Consider the following 16808-nt stretch of genomic DNA (forward strand, 5'->3'; position numbering starts at 1 on the left):
TTCAACCATCAAATCGGACCAGAAATCAGCCATTTCAGGCCACATAGCAACTCATCCCAATCACCAAATCAACTGGACTGACTTCAACATCCTCGCTACAAACCAATCAGACTTTACCAAACGCAAGATAACTGAAGGAATTAACATCAAACGATACCGACCACTGATTAATAGAGATCAAGGCTTCTTTATCCCCACTGCATACGATGAGCTCATCAATCAACCATAGCCTCTTGTAGAAACATCACTGGCTTCTACTGGCTTCTATGTGTATCCCCGTAGTCCTCTCCTACCCTTTATTCACTATCATCACATTGTTAATCGTGTACACATTCTATGCTCTGTGTATCATTGGCTTCCACTGGCCTCTATGTTTATCCTTGTAATCCTCTGTTATCCCTTTATTTGTTATCATCACATTGTTATTCCGCCTTGCCTTGTTAATTAGTCTTGTTGTATATATATCACCTGTTCTCTCCCTGTACCATTCTCCCTTGAAAACGATGCAAGAACCTGTATCGAAACGTCGTGCTCTAGAATAAATAGAAGTTGTCATCCGTATATGCTTGTTCTAACACACCTTGTTGTCTGAAAGTGACAAAGGTTGATATGGACTAAGAAAAAGTATCAACAAAGTACGTTCGACTTCGGAGAAGAAATTGACGTCTCTTAAAGTCAGTTTACATTCACCGGGCTCCACTAGAGCTGAGGTGAAACCGGTGTCAATCAAAAGATAAATCACTTCGTCAGTGTTAAGCCTTATTTCATCTCTCGCTTGGGACTCTCCGAGACAAGCAATTAACGAATACATGATGAACTAAAGCAAGTGGAGGTCTCCCCACTGGTGACATACATCCAGACTGTTGCTGGCAAACAGGTGTCAAATGCAACCAGGTGTCATGTGTCTTACTGCGGTTTTTGTCACTGGGCTATCAATCGTTCATTTCAGTGTGTAATTTCACCTTTCCACTTTGAGTTTGACGTCGTCGTTTTTCATAGACACATGCCATTAACAGTATTTTAACATTGATGTGCAATCTGTCAACTTCCTCTCTGGCGTTTAAATGTCTGGACTCACGCTGAAGTCATCTACAACTAACTTCAGAAAATGTTTTGCATCTTGTGACCATTAAGTGAGTGAGTGAGTGAGTTTAGTTTTACGCTGCTCTCAGCAATATTCCAGCTATATGGCGGCGGTCTGTAAATAATCGAGTCTGGACCAGACAACCCAATGATCAACAGTATGAGCATCGATCTACGCATACGATGACATGTGTCAACCAAGTCAGCGAGCCTGACCACCCGATCCTGTTAGTCGCCTCTTACGACAAGTATGGGTTACTGAAGATCAATTCTAACCCGGATCTTCACGGGTTGCGACCATTAAGTTATCTGTTACATTAGGTACTGGTGACTTTCAAATCTCCCAAGCAAAAGCTTCTACTCGAAAACAATCTCCGAGGGAAAGCCCCAGCAAGCTACGTGCTTTCTGAAACCGAGCAGTACTACTTGTGGGGTCAGTGCCGTTCCTGAACTCAGTAATGAGTGAGTTTTGTTTTACGCCACTTTTAGCAATATTCCAGCAATATCACGGCGAGGAACACCAGAAATGGGAGTCACACATTGTACCCATGTTGGGAATCGAACCCGGGTCTTCGGCGTGACGAGCGAACGCTTTAACCACCAGGCTACACCACCACCCCTCACGCAGTAGAGGTTCACGTGTTCGTATGGAAACTCAGAGAAGTGCTGAACGAAAACCAAGTAAGGACGAAAAGCAACAGGACATAGTCATTCCGAGTAATTTCAGTGCTATGGACGTTCTAGCCTCTGCTTCCATTGGGTTGGGACATAACTCTCCCAAGTGCCACTTCCAGTGCTTGTGGTAAGAGCAGACTAAAACGGGTATCGGTTGACCCCACGACGTGACCTCGACTAAGGTCCACGTGGAACGACTACGGTCCCAGCACTCATGAATGCATGTTTTCAGATGACACCAACACAATGGCGTGTCATAATCACAGCTTCCTTGTTGATGACATAACACAAAACAAGAGTTTATTGTAATTGCCAGAAATTTCCAGCATTTAATAAATATCATCACATGACAATAGCATTAAGCATTTTGAAAGTATGATCTGGGTATTTTTAGAAGATGGTGAGTAAGAAGAAAGTAAGATACTTTAGGATAACAACTTCTTTATTATAATGATACCATTATTATACATGAATCTATACCGAAACGTCGCATCATATATAATAAACAAGTTGTTATCCATAAAGTGTCTTACTTTCTTATTTTGAAAGTACATCTTAAAATAACACACAAACCTCCCCAAGTATTTTGGAGTACTGGAACCCCATCAGGTCTATGGGTGGGATATAAGTGAGTGAGTTTAGTTTTACGCCACACCCTGTAATATTCCAGCTATATGGGGGTGGTGTGTAAATAATCGGGTCTGGACCAGACAATCCAGTGATCAACAGTATGATCATCGATCTACGCATACGATGACATGTGTCAACCACGTCAGCGAGCCTGACCACCCGAACCTGTTTGTCGCTTCTTACGATAAGCACGGGATATTGAAGATCAATTCTAACCCGGATCCTCACGGGTTGGTGATACAAGACGTACCACCCACGACGGAGGTAAAGTGTATCTGTGAGTTTTCCCTGTGTGCTGGGGTGCGACAAGCGTCCCCGAGCGGCAGCCTCAAACGTTAGAATGTTCCCGTGGTGTACGTTCTGCTGAAGATACAATCACTCAACTAGTCATCTGGTTTACACGCTGGATCGTTCAAATAACACTCCTGGGGGCATATCTGACTAAGATACATGTAATTATGTATATACGAATGGTTGTGCGGTGGTAATCCCACACAGTTTCTTTGAAAGTATCATTATACCATGTTCAGCTACATACGTATAACATAACCTTTGTGTGTTTTGTAACCTGACAGCCCATTGCAACAACTTGACATGAGATTCATGGGACTCAAACACAAACTAGGCATTTCACTTTTGTTTGTCATATCAAATCGCCACCATGACATAATACCAGACTCCATTCAAATACAGCAGGTTGTAATTACTTGGTATTCAACATGGCTACTGTGGAGGCCATATTGAAAGTAAGTCCGGTTTTCAAAATGGCCAAGATTACTTGGTAATGGTCTTTTTACTTAATTCGTGATGTTGATAAAGTCGCTTTGCTCGGAAACTATAGGAAGATGAACATAACCGCAGATAAAGGTAGAGAAGCTGACAGGGTCTTATGAGTAACAGTGGTAAGGGTATGTTTTATAGCAACAGGGCAAAAAACATCCACAGTAGCGGGCAAGCTTGAGATAAGAAAACATGCTATTATTTCACGTGGGAATTAATCTTTAGTTTTGGCAGAGACGTGATACACAGGAGAAATACGGCCATTGGACACCGTGATACGGACGTTTGAAATTAATATTTTATATTTATGTTTATCAAAGCACACTGAACGGAATAACGAGCACAAGGCGATGTATGACATTGAATAAATAATCTGTTATGAAAGTCATAATACAGTATGTTCTACAATTACCAAGCATGCGCCATTAGATCAGGACAGAGCATACTGATGCATAACGATATAGCCTTATGTTAATAACTGTGTCCACACATTTATGAATCTCAAAGACCTCCACTTAAAACAACATCTGTGTTTAGTTCAACTAAAGAATCCCATTCATACCTCTACGCTGTGAATACGTCACGAGCACAACTGAAATATATCTCACGCAAACAACCAAAGAGTACCCGACAAGTAGGTTATATTCTGCCTGAAATGCGTCACAGAAAGGTATCTACAAATAACTCAAACATCTATTTCCATCCCTGTTATCGAAGCATACAAAACGTTTCTACTTGTGGAATTACAGGTGACTGGGTATAAAGTAAACTTACTGTACCACACCACCAATAACTCAATTGTCTTGTCAACGTGAATGACATAGGTTAAAATATGCAGCTGTCGTCGAATTGTATTCACGTGTGATCAATGCACCACTCTTTCGGAATAAACAATTTTCCGCGTTTGACCTAAGTTATAAAGGCTTTATTATGCACCTGGGAAAACATTAAGTGCCCCTACTCATGGTCGCGCGACCGAAACTGTAATTGTGTAAAATCCATTTGTTAATGACACACGACACGAACGGTTATCCATGCCTTCGTTGGGAATGTCTTCCGGCGATAATGGCGCGCAAAGCAAGTACATGTAACAAGCCAGTCTCGAAAGCTGAAAAGAAGCGCAGTTGAATATTATCCTGGACTTTAGTCTTCATTCAACATGGCTTGTAGCGGATAATCAGGGGCGAACATTAGCGAATACTGGGTTTATTCACGTTGGATACTACGTCACCGCTAGGTTGCCGTCATTCAACCATCAACATATTGGCAGAAGAAACATCGGCACACGTATGAGGTGAAGGTGCGTGCAGCAGTGACCTGCTCGCTTCGTGATGCGACAAACACTTCCCACAAGCTGCTCTCCAAATAAAGGGACGCCACTCAAACAACTGCCACCACATGCATTGAGAAATGGACATAACGTGATGTTTGACGTCATGGTTTTCCTATGGCGTATATTCTGGTGTTACAAAACTTCACAGGCCTCCCTTGGTAGCAGATCAGTCATGGTGTTGGGTTGCCAATCCCCTGACCTCGAGCTTGACATGGTCACTCAGCAGTGGAGGGACGGGTGGCAGGTACATGCGTTAATGGACCTGCTGTGCCACAACGGGACAACAACGGGAGACGACACCGTTCTCGACAGGTAACATAGTTCCTCCAGAAGACGTCATCAGCCCTTCAGTGCCCACGGGGAGAGAAGCTGAACTCGTCAGTAACCAATGTAGAGGAACTGGAATGGCAAAAGTGACCCCAGGAACTCCCGAGGCATCTCACAAGAGGTTCTAAAAATTTGCCCGGTTATCCGGGCACGTGGCAGCTTTCACGCTTTCAGCAATAGTGGGACCATAACGGACACTGTTACCTACAACTCACCTGCCACTCTATCATTCACTTTACGTACCAACTGTCCAACTTACGAACAATTAAATGTCCATCAACAAAAACCACTTTCAAAATGTCATGACGGCTCTCCAAAAGTTCTCTTCAAGAACACATGTTCTGGTTTCTATACCATATATACAATATATGTGTGAGGGAATCTCATTGCCAAAATAGCAAGGTGAAATTAGTAACAGAATATCCATAGTCACATGAAGACACACCCGACCATGTCGCAGAAGGCACTACCTTTATACACTCTCAAATGTATTTATCTTTTGTATTTGTCATGACAGCGAAAAAGAACGTGATCCTAAACCTCGTTAATATATCCAATGTGTATTTCAGACTGTAGTCACAGATAGCGACTATTGAGAGTTCGCTAGTTGTAAAATGTTTGGAAATTGATATTTTTCCTGGTGACCATTAACTTGTCTACAGTAACTGACACGTGACAAGATCCTTGACATGCCATATCCAAACGTCTTTCGCCTTACGCTTGAAACACTTGACTTGTCTGTAAGACGTACTGTACTGTCTGTTTGCATTAATGAACCTGTAGCACAAATATCTTGTCTTTGGTTTCAGACACGGCACATCCTTAAGAGTTGGGTCAAAGGATGTGTGTCCGGTTGCAGGTGGCATTTAGCAATGACATTATTAATACACAAATGATGGCACCAATGGCACAGTGGCACCTTTAATTGTGACTGCTGGACAAGGCGAAATGGCTACAGTCTGGATAACTGCACTGGTCTTTTAATTAACCTAAGACGAATAACTTCAATGGTATATTACGACGACAACAAGAGGCTACAACAGTGGCCTTGTCGGTTGTATACGGTTCTATTGCAAGTGCATACTAAATGACAATGCTGTTTCTTCTGTTTCGACTGGTTTCAAGCACCTCCGCGTCAGTTTAGCAGGCAAACACTGTTATGTGGACGTATCAGAAAGGTGATATTCTCTCCATGAAGCTGCCCGTCCGGTGTAGTCGTTCTGGCTCTGAGGAGCTGTGGCGCTTGTACATAGGGGACTGAAATAGAATAACCTTTCTATTACCATTGCTCACGACTGAAAATGTATAACGAAATCAGCCGCGCTTCATATTTTCCTCTTGGTCAAGCAACGATGAGTCGCTGAGTAAATTTGGTTTATCGCGACTTGCAACAATTTATCGGTTATTTCTCATATTGTGGCGGGAGGAAAGGTAAAGCAGGTTGCGAATGTCTACAACTCAAATAATAACAAGAAACGGTCAATGGTAATAGCACAGTGTGTCCCAGTGCAACTACGCGCTTTAGCCCACAAACCAACATAAGAACGACCACGCGATCTGCAAAATGTTAAATGTTTGAAGGAATGGCCCAACGACACCGTCGTTACAGAACCAGAAAAGACAAGGGAAGCGACCTTTCTGGGGTGTTAGGTTTGTTAGCATTCTACCAATCCAGGTGGGTTCCACCAAAGGAATCGGGTTTAACACCGCCGTGCGTGGGTGCGTGCGTCCGTAATCTCTTTGGTATAAAGTGGGAGGTAAACCCCGAATAGTTCGCAGGTCACCCGAGTCGCCTCAATGTACATAAGTTAACAAGGCATACTGTATTCAGCTGTCAAACCTTATTAGCTAGGACGGTAAAACAAAACCCCGCAAAGAATCATACAAATATATGTTCCCTCTCATTTTGTGGTTATATGTGTTGTTTTTGCTCCTCCAACTTACATTCTTGAGTAGTTCTTTACTGAGCTCGGGAAAGTCCGGCCGATAGCAAGGTTCGTGGGCCCAACAGTCCTCTATCAAATCCTGCAGCAGAGTGTTTATCCAAACAAAATCGTTAGTTTGTAAAATATGAGACAGAGCCCTAGAGATCTGAACACCTACTAAAACTTGTTACGAAGTGGAAACTCAAATTGATTATCCTGAAAGTATCATGTACATGTATTTCAATACTGCACATAAATATAATAACATGTGACGCCTGGAGCTGCACAGGGATTTAAGGGACAACTCACTGGTGCCTTGTCATCCGAGACATTCCAAGAGGCAATTTACAACCACCTTTCACTGTATAACCAGATTATTTACAGACCGCCCTCATTAAGCTACATAACTGCTGACCGCCTCCGTAGTGTTGTGGTTAGAGCGTCCGCCCGGAGAGCGGAAGGTCGCGGGTTCGATCCCCGACCGCGTCATACCAAAAGACGTTAAAATATGGTACTTGTTGGTCCCTGCCTGGCGCTCGGCATTAATGGGTACAACGAGGACTGGTCGGCTCGGAGTCAGTATAATGTGTCTTGAGTGGGGTATTCATGCTTCACTGCGGCATGGTATCTCAGTGGGCTAGCACTATAAAACCAGCTTCAGTCTGGGCTAGTACAAGCAGCCACACATACACATACACACGCATGCACGTCATCATATGAGCGAAATATTCTCAAGCACGACGTTAAAACCCAATTTCACCTCACCTCACATAACTGCTTAGATGACTTTTCAACAGGAAACAACAATAAACACGGTGTTATCAAGCCATCCGATATTATTCATGACTGGAAATGTGAACCACAAACCTTCAAGGCGGAAGAACAGGTGAGGTTGGTCAGCCCCTGCCGTCGACCCTTGCACACCTGCCAAATGAGGCTCTCAACCGGCACGTCATTGTAGGGAAAGCGCCCACTCAAGACCTCATACATCACGGTTCTGGAATTAGCAAATGTTTCATTGATTGCTACATTTGCGTTAATTAGCGTTTATTTTTTCTACCATGATTTTGTTGTAAAGCAATGCATTGTTGGAAAAATAATCTGAAAATGCACTAGTAATTTTGCATTTGAGCGATTCAACTGTGACTAATTGTTGTTGTACGTTATTCCTCGTCCACTTACAGTGACCCCAACCTGCACATACATAACTACCACAACCCCGACAAGGCGAGGAACAGAACATGTCGATGTACGATAAAGCAGTCTCTTAAGTTTCAAACAAATCCCACAGTCTTGCTTGTACCCTGAAATTATGCAATCATGCTTGAAATACCCCATAAAAGACACACATATCTGAGGTTCCGTCAAACAAATGCTTGAATCATGCATGTCATATGTACACAATACATACACCCAACCTGCAGACCTAACCAAGTGAGTGAGGGAGTGAGGTTTGAAGCTGCTTTTTAATGTATTGTAATTATATGACGGTGTCAGTGTAATGTGACAGGAAAACCCATAGTGATGCAGGGTCCCGCTTCACAGAGCTATCGTAACGCTACGACTGTCGTACCTCCAGTACTGCAACATAGACTTACGGCAGTAGCTTTCTGAAACGAGGCCCAGGTCTCTGATCTTTACCAATTTGGTGAAACCCAAAGCATGAATGGTTGTGACAGCCTAAACATAGGAGCGAACAGGAATTCAAACCCCAAATCAGGTTCTTTTGTCCCCCGCAGCTAAAGAAGAACGAAATATTAATAACATATTTACTACTTTTTATATTTTTGCCAGGTAAAAGATGCCTGAAACGACTGGTGTCTGTATAATCACCCAATGTAGGCTGTCAACACAATTGAAGACACTTGGTGCAACGTTTTATGACATATTGCGTTAACAAGAGTTTAAAAGGTGGTCAAAGTAGCGTGTTGACCTTGAAAATAAGGTCGAGGTCACCATAATGTGACTGGTGTCTGCGTAATCCCTCAATGTAGGCTGCCACCAAAGTTGAAGACATTGGGTACAACAGTTCATGAGATATCGCGTTAACAAGAATTGGGACGTACGTACGGACGGGAAAAGTTATGAGACAAGAATATACATACTGAAGGGTACATACTGAAGGGTACATACTGACAGGGTACATACTGAAGGGTACATACTGACAGGGTACATACTGAAGGGTACATACTGACAGGGTACATACTGAAATATACATACTGACAGGGTACATACTGACAGGATACACTTGAGGTCCACGGAAACTAGCTCACGGTTAAGATGACCTAAAAATCCATTAATACAACACTAAGTCTTGTACACAGAAATGTCACTGCTGACCTCACCTGTCATAATAACGTTTAATAAATGCACTACTGAACTGAATACGGAGGCTGCATTTATACTGGCACTGAAAACGTGAAAACGGGTGAAAAAGCTGTATCCGCCCCTGATAAGGGTATCCATTCGTTTGACGGAAGTCACTGACAGGACTACAAACGAGCCATTCAGTGAGCATTAGACACAGCTGATGATGCATCTGATTACAGACGAATTATAACCGGAACAACAAGACTGGTATCTGCGCCATCGCGCTGACGGAAGTGACGTCCCAGTTCCAGAATGTCATACCGCTCATACTTCTCAGCAAGGATACGTGTATCAACTCTTTAACATCTGAAAATAACGTGTGCCACTTCCTGCTACTAATCTGTCACAGTTTGTCCAGATCAGGTTCATAGGACTGAATTAAACAGTTTACGTGATCACGTTGTGGAGCCAAGGCATCTTTACTTGAAGTACTGGTCCTTGTACTGGATATAGTCCCTATGTTGTCTACGTTCATTATTCAGACGGCTTTTACTTTCGTTTTCGATGGTGTGAAGTTTACATTACAAGATGTCAGATACTTCTGCACCGTCGACTTCTGACTGCTCACCCTTGGTCGCTGGTATAGGGTCGTTGTTGTAATTGGTTTTGTCAATGACTCTGAGACTGGATTGACCTCTACAATCTTTGAAACATTCACCATAGACCCCCTTGTGACAGGCACCACATTTATTTTCGACTCATTTCATGTATGAGAATGAGTGAGTGAGTATGGTATTACGCCGCTTTCAGCAATATTTCAGCAATATCACGGCGGGGGACACCAGAAACGGGCTTCGCACATAGTACCTATGTGGGAAATCGAACCCGGGTGTTCGTGACTAGCGAACGCTTTAACCACTAGGCTACCCACCGATCCAGTTAACCCGATCGCGTACATGTAACAGTGTAACAATGCATGTTTCGACATGAAAAGGTCAGCTTCGTCTAAATCGGCGAATGTTCCATATTTGGTACACGAAATGTATTTTAAATATTTCCAGCAGTTGAAGTACATATTAAAGGCGTAATTCATTAAACAACGGTATACGGTATTTTCAAAACTGAAGTCATCTTCCCACAGCAGCCGTGGACGCTAGCCTGTATAAAGCCAAGAAGAACGAGACACCGAAGGAGACAAGCAGTTTTCAGCGATGGCATCGATGTATACCCAAGTGTTTTGTACAGGAAGAGGGTCACATCTGCTAGTTCAAGTACAGAACCATATCTTTGAGCTTCCAGAAGTACGCATGGACTCTAATCTAGTCTAATCAGTATAGTACAGGTTTGAGACGGAGTGAAGGAAGAGGGTCACATGCCGGAAACATCTTTCATTAGTCCAATTACAGAATCATAGAGCTACCATAAGTACACAACTCAGGTCACTCTAACGGGTTCATCTGACCTTGTTGTTCTGGCAAGGGCGTATTTTTTCAAAGATTTTTCCAAAGATTTATACTTCACAGAAACACCAGCGAAAACAAAAAGAGTTAAATTAGAGTTTTGGTAATAAATTAATTTTGTGAGGGAAGCCGGACGAATGAACGTCCGTGTGTGTCTCGATACAGCTTTCAAGATACGTTAAGTGTTTCTTGTTCAATGCCGCGCTATTCCAGTTATATGACGTTTTACAGATCGGAGATTTCGATTGACGAAAGTGTTCCTTTGAAAACGACAATAACAGCATGCTTTTGACATATTTTTCAGTGTAATGTTGTTCACGACATAACAAATATTTATCTGTTTATTCATCTTATATTACTATTGATTCTTAAAGGTCTGTTTTTACGGATTGCGTAACCTTATCGCACGACAACAAGGGAGGCGTAATCAATATCGCTCTCAAACAGAAAAACTGCACAAACACTGACAAGTCTCTACGGAATCGCATAACACAGAGACAAATGTTTAACACGTGAACATGTGAAGGAGACGCTGATGTTCGGGACTACAAACTGCGCACTGAAGTCGTCAGCGCCATGTTCAGCAAATGTCATAGAAAAATACGACGTGTTTAACTGATGATTACAAAACGTCAAATAATTGAATGTGTTGCATAATGTCCACCTGACGAGGACCAATGCAGCCATTTGGAATACCCCTGTAAAAGGTGTGTGGGCACATATGTGTGTGTGAGGGGTTGTTTAAGAAATTCATGCATTTCAAATATTGTTTGGTTTTTCGCTGCTTTTAGCAATATTCCTGCAATATCACGGCTGGGGACACCACAAATGGGCTTCACACTTTGTACCCATGTGGGGAATCGAACCCGAGTGTTCGGCGTGACGAGCGAACGTCTAGGCCATTAGGCCACCCCACCGGCCCTGTTTACAGTGTCAATGCAGTTTTACCACATGTGTTTCACACGTTATCACTATGTTGTCAGTTGTTCGGTTATATTGATAGCGAATCTTACTTCGTAAAATGTCTTGGAAATTTGTTAAAACAATTAAAGGGAAGCTGAGCCTTAATCCATGGGGTTCCATCAGTGTACCTAAACTTTGAAGGGAGGTAACCGCACGTGGCATGTATGGGCTCTTACTGCGGAGATAGCGTATGTTAAGTTTGTGAAGGGCGTGATCGCTAAGTAGTGAAAAGCATGGTGTGCATGTATAACAGGGAATGAACTAAAGCTAGTATTGTTCATATTGCTTTAATCACGAACCATGTTGGTTAGTATGGGAAAACTGTTTCAGTGTACATTAAATTTGTCAGCTATTGTAATGGAGACATGCTATCGTGTTACCGTCGCGTTGATTCCTCGTGTAAGGAAAGTAGCCCCATGGGCCTGTTGCAAACACTAAATATCAAACGCCTACCATACTTCCATTTCACCAATAACTTAGCAGAAATGATCATTTTGTCAAATCGATTATATTCTTTCATTATTTGGCACCGGGACTTACCCAAAAGCATATACGTCCGCCTCATTTGTGTACGGAGAGGATGTGACGAAACGAGGAGGAAGTGTAACCATCGTGCAAAGGATTTCGGGAGCCACGTAGGTCATGTGACCTCGAGGTATTGACGAGTGATTGACTCTGTAAACAAAAATAAAATATGTAATTATTGGAAATGATTATCCAATATCTCTCGAATAACTTGGGTTTAAGGCCGCTTTGAACAGAATTCAAGTTATTTCACGGCGTGAGGGAGGAAAGCCCGAGAATGGTGTAGTTCTATTAACATGTTGACGACTTTGGTGGAATCGCAAGCACGGAAATGGTCCTGATAAACCTTGAAACATCACACTTGACGGGAGATAAATCACAATAGTGAGTGAGAGAGTATGGTTTTACGCCGATTTTAGCAATATTCCAGCAATATCACGGCGGGGGACACCAGAAAGGGGTCTCACATTGTACCCATGTGGGGAATTGAACACGGGTCTTCGGCGTGACGAGCGAACACTTTAACCACTAGGCTACCCCACCTCCCTATATAAGTAACGAGACAATACAGCCACGCTGGTGGACTGAAGTCAACATTCGCCAGGAACATTGTACAGACGTATGCACTGAAGTGGTATTCAAACTATTCAGATTTTTTTGAAAATACCAGGAATCGTTTAAAGGTTTCCAGTTGGTCCATGCGTCCCTTGAATACGATGTAAGATTGCACGCTCTGCCAGGGTATCCAAGCCAATTACGATGGTTATTTTACATGTCGTTGCTTTCATTGTCTTCTATGAGAAATTCACTATCAGAGCAATAATTGCACGTACCAATGATCTGCTTTGATCAGTTTTACCGACCCATCAGTGTTAAAGTACAATGTCCAAGAATAGAAATGTTATCACGTTACCGTATTTCTACGAAACTACTGGATCAGCATAATGAAACACAATGTCCCAGACCACGCAGGAAACAACACAACATTGTTGTGACCTACAGTGTTGTGTCCAACCACGAGCAGGACAATGGAATGGTGATGTGTCCAACTGTTAAGCTCCATGACACATCACCGTAATATAGTATTGTATCCGGGACAAATAGATCACCGCAATATAGTACAATGTATCCGGGGGCAAATAAATCACCGCAATATAGTATAATATGTCCGGAGTCAAATAGATCACCGCAATATAGTATAATGTGTCCGGGGGCAAATAGATCACCGCAATATAGTATAATGTGTCCGGGGCAAATAGATCACCGCAATATAGTATAATGTGTCCGGGGGCAAATAGATCCCCGCAATATAGTATAATGTGTGTGGGGGCAAATAGATCACCGCAATATAGCATAATGTGTCCGGAGGCTAATAGATCACCGCAATATAGTACAATATATCCGGGGGCAAATACATCACCACAATATAGCATAATGTGTCCGGGGGCAAATAGATCACCACAATATAGTATAATGTGTCCGGGGGAAAATAGATCCCCGCAATATAGCATAATGTGTCCGGATGCTAATACTGACTGACTGACTGAGTTTGGTTTTACGCCGCTTTTAGCAATATTCCAGCAACATCACGGCGGGGAACACAAGAAATGGGCTTCACACATTGTACCCATGTGGGGATTCGAACCCGGGTCTTCGGCGTGACGAGCCAACGCTTTAACCATTAGGCTACCCCACCGCCCCCCGGAGGCTAATAGATCACCGCAATATAGTACAATATATCCGGGGGCAAATACATCACCACAATAGAGCATAATGTGTCCGGGGGCAAATAGATCACCACAATATAGTATTGTATTTAATGTCAGATAATTTGAAACAGTCTTATTACTCTTCCTTGAGTAATTGCTCCAAATGCAACTATTTTCACTAGTTTAAGTCAGTATGAAATGTCGAATTTTATTTATCGTTTAACCTTTCTACCCATTTACGAGCTGCTTTAGCACAATTTAGGTGTAGTAGTTTTAAGATAGCTGTAGAAACAGGGTGTTATATCAACACTGACTATAATAAAAAAAATCTGTACATCATGTAAATCTAAAGGTCTAACTACATGGAAGACGAATTCCATGTATTGTTCATTTGTGAATCCTATTCACAACCAAGAGAGAGGTAAATTACTCAATTGCCTTACAGTTTATATTCTTCAGGTAATCTTCTCCGTAATACTAACTTAGATACTGTAATATCTGCTGTTTCATATCTGTTTAATGTTAAAAGGATCATTACAAACACTCTTGAAAGATCATTGTGCTCCTGAAGACACTGTTTTCTTTTTATTTTGGCCCTATGGTCTTTAACTGGAAATAAACTGGAGACTGGGACACACAGATCACCGCAGTATTGTATATCCGGGGACAACCTAGGCTACAGCATTAAGGTGTCGTGTGATTATGCTGCAGTACTGTGTGGCAGATATACTCATGGAAACGAATAAGGGAACACATGAAAAAGTACAAGTGTTCCTTTATTCTTGTCCAGGTGTCTTCACAAGGTGTGTATTGCACTGTGAGTGAAATTCTGGGAATGAATAAAGGAACACTAGTACTTTCACGTGTTGCTGAAGTCTGGAGATATTTTCCAGATATGCATAATATACTGTATACCTATTCACCTGTCATATTTGGCCTCGGCAAAGCCGTAATCCATGGCGCTGATCTTCACCTTAGGGGCAAGGAAGACGTTCTTAGTGTTAAGCTTTCGTAGAACAATGCCCTTGGCGTGGAGGTAGCCCATGCCCACTGCGATCTGCCTCAGTATCTGGAGCTTGCTGTGGATGTTCAGCTTCTCCTTCTTACAGTGGAGGTTCTCGTACAGCGACAAACCGGCAGGAGCACTGAAAGCAAAGATCAACTAGTTATTCCCTTTGTTCAGTCACAAGACCGCCTCCGTGGTGTAGTGGTTAGACGTCCGCCCGGAGAACGGAAGGTCGCGGTTTCGATCCCCGACCGCGTCATACCAAAACACGTTAAAATATGGTACTTGTTGGCCCCTGCCTGGCGCTCGGCATTAATGGGTACAGGACAGGTCGGTTCAGAAACTAATTCTAACCCTGGTTAAATGCATATTAGGTTCAGGGTGACAAGAGGGTACCCACAAGACTATATCATGACAAGTGGGTACCCACAAGACTATATCATGACAAGAGAGTACCCACAAGACTATAGCATGACAAGTGAGTACCCACAAGACTATAGCATGACAAGAGAGTACCCACAAGACTATAGCATACCCACAAGACATGACAAGAGAGTACCCACAAGACTATATGCATGACAAGAGAGTGATGATTGAGTAACCCAAGGTCTATCGACAAGAGTACCCACACAGCATGACAAGTGAGTACCCACAAGACTATAGCATGACAAGTGAGTACCCACAAGACTATAGCATGACAAGAGAGTACCCACAAGACTATAGCATGACAAGAGGGTACCCACAAGACTATAGCATGACAAGAGAGTACCCACAAGACTATAGCATGACAAGAGAGTACCCACAAGACTATAGCATGACAAGAGAGTACCCACAAGACTATAGCATGACAAGAGAGTACCCACAAGACTATAGCATGACAAGAGAGTACCCACAAGACTATTGCATGACAATGACAAGAGAGTACCCACAAGACAAGCATGACTAGAGGTACCCATGACTATAGCATGACAAGAGAGTACCCACAAGACTATAGCATGACAAGCATGACAAGAGAGTACCCACAAGACTATAGCATGACAAGAGAGTACCCACAAGACTATAGCATGACAAGAGAGTACCCACAAGACTATAGCATGACAAGAGAGTACCCACAAGACTATAGCATGACAAGAGAGTACCCACAAGACTATTGTGCATGACAAGAGAGTAGCATGACAAGAGAGTACCCACAAGACTGTACCCACAAGACTATTGAATGACAAGAGGGATGACAATAGTTATCTTTCCCTTTCGGCTGTTCACCTTCCCACCACCTTCAGACTTTGGTGTTTACATTTCACAACGTGTGAGGTCCAGTCAGGGTTACAACATTAAATGGCTTTAGTGGAGCTTTTAAAAAGTAGACATTGCACAGGACAATGCCAAATTGGACGCGAATGTGTCATAAATGATGTAGTGAGTGAAGGAGTGAGTTTAGTTTTACGCCGCACTCACAAATATTCCAGCTATATGACGGCAGTCTGTAAATAATCGAGTCTGGACGAGACAATCCAGTGATCAACAGCATGAACATCGATCTACGCAATTGTGAAACGATGGCATGTGTCAACCATGTCAGTGAGCCTGACCACCCGATCCCGTTAGACGCCTCTTACGATAAGCATGGGTTACTGAAGATCAATTCTAGCCCGGATCTTCAAGGGTCCACAAATGATGTAAGATGCAGTTCTCTATTTTGATCTGCACCACATGTTCCCGTGTTTTTTCAGTTGAACAAAGCTTTATCGTGTGCTTGCCACGGGTGTCACAGGCTATCATCACACTCTGATTGTGATTCATAAACACATGCTAATGAAATTGTCGGAATCGTACGATGAAGATTCTTTTGCTAATGGAAAACGGTTTTGTTGTTTTAATCAACCCTGAATAACCACATGCTTACAGGTTTAATCAATACTGATTTTTCTTATCTTGTCTTAAGATAACAGATAAATTATTTTGTACACCTAGGTGCATTTAAAACCAAGGTTTCATTGTCGGGTTTTTTTCCTGTTTGCAACATGACAACCTGACAGTTCAGACTTAAAAAACAACTACTGTCACAACTGATTGAAATGTATG

General features: G+C 42.6%; 1 protein-coding gene across 3 annotated transcripts in view; it reads right to left on the reverse strand.

The window, feature by feature from the left end:
- Nucleotides 1-2061: 2061 nt before the first annotated feature.
- The window catches only part of LOC124279378 (serine/threonine-protein kinase A-Raf-like), a 75869-nt gene continuing 61122 nt past the window's right edge, over nt 2062-16808 (reverse strand). For all 3 annotated transcript variants that reach the window (XM_046715213.1, XM_046715200.1, XM_046715205.1), the window contains 5 exons: nt 14644-14865; nt 12027-12161; nt 7621-7750; nt 6773-6853; nt 2062-6085 (listed from right to left, as the gene is read on the reverse strand). In XM_046715213.1, coding sequence (XP_046571169.1) covers nt 5999-6085; nt 6773-6853; nt 7621-7750; nt 12027-12161; nt 14644-14865 — 655 coding nt within the window. In that variant the 3' untranslated portion in view covers nt 2062-5998. The remainder of the gene's footprint in view (nt 6086-6772; nt 6854-7620; nt 7751-12026; nt 12162-14643; nt 14866-16808) is intronic.

The sequence above is a fragment of the Haliotis rubra genome, unplaced genomic scaffold (assembly GCF_003918875.1).
Source record: "Haliotis rubra isolate DU_JTF1 unplaced genomic scaffold, ASM391887v1 Scf107, whole genome shotgun sequence".
Taxonomy (NCBI): domain Eukaryota; kingdom Metazoa; phylum Mollusca; class Gastropoda; order Lepetellida; family Haliotidae; genus Haliotis; species Haliotis rubra.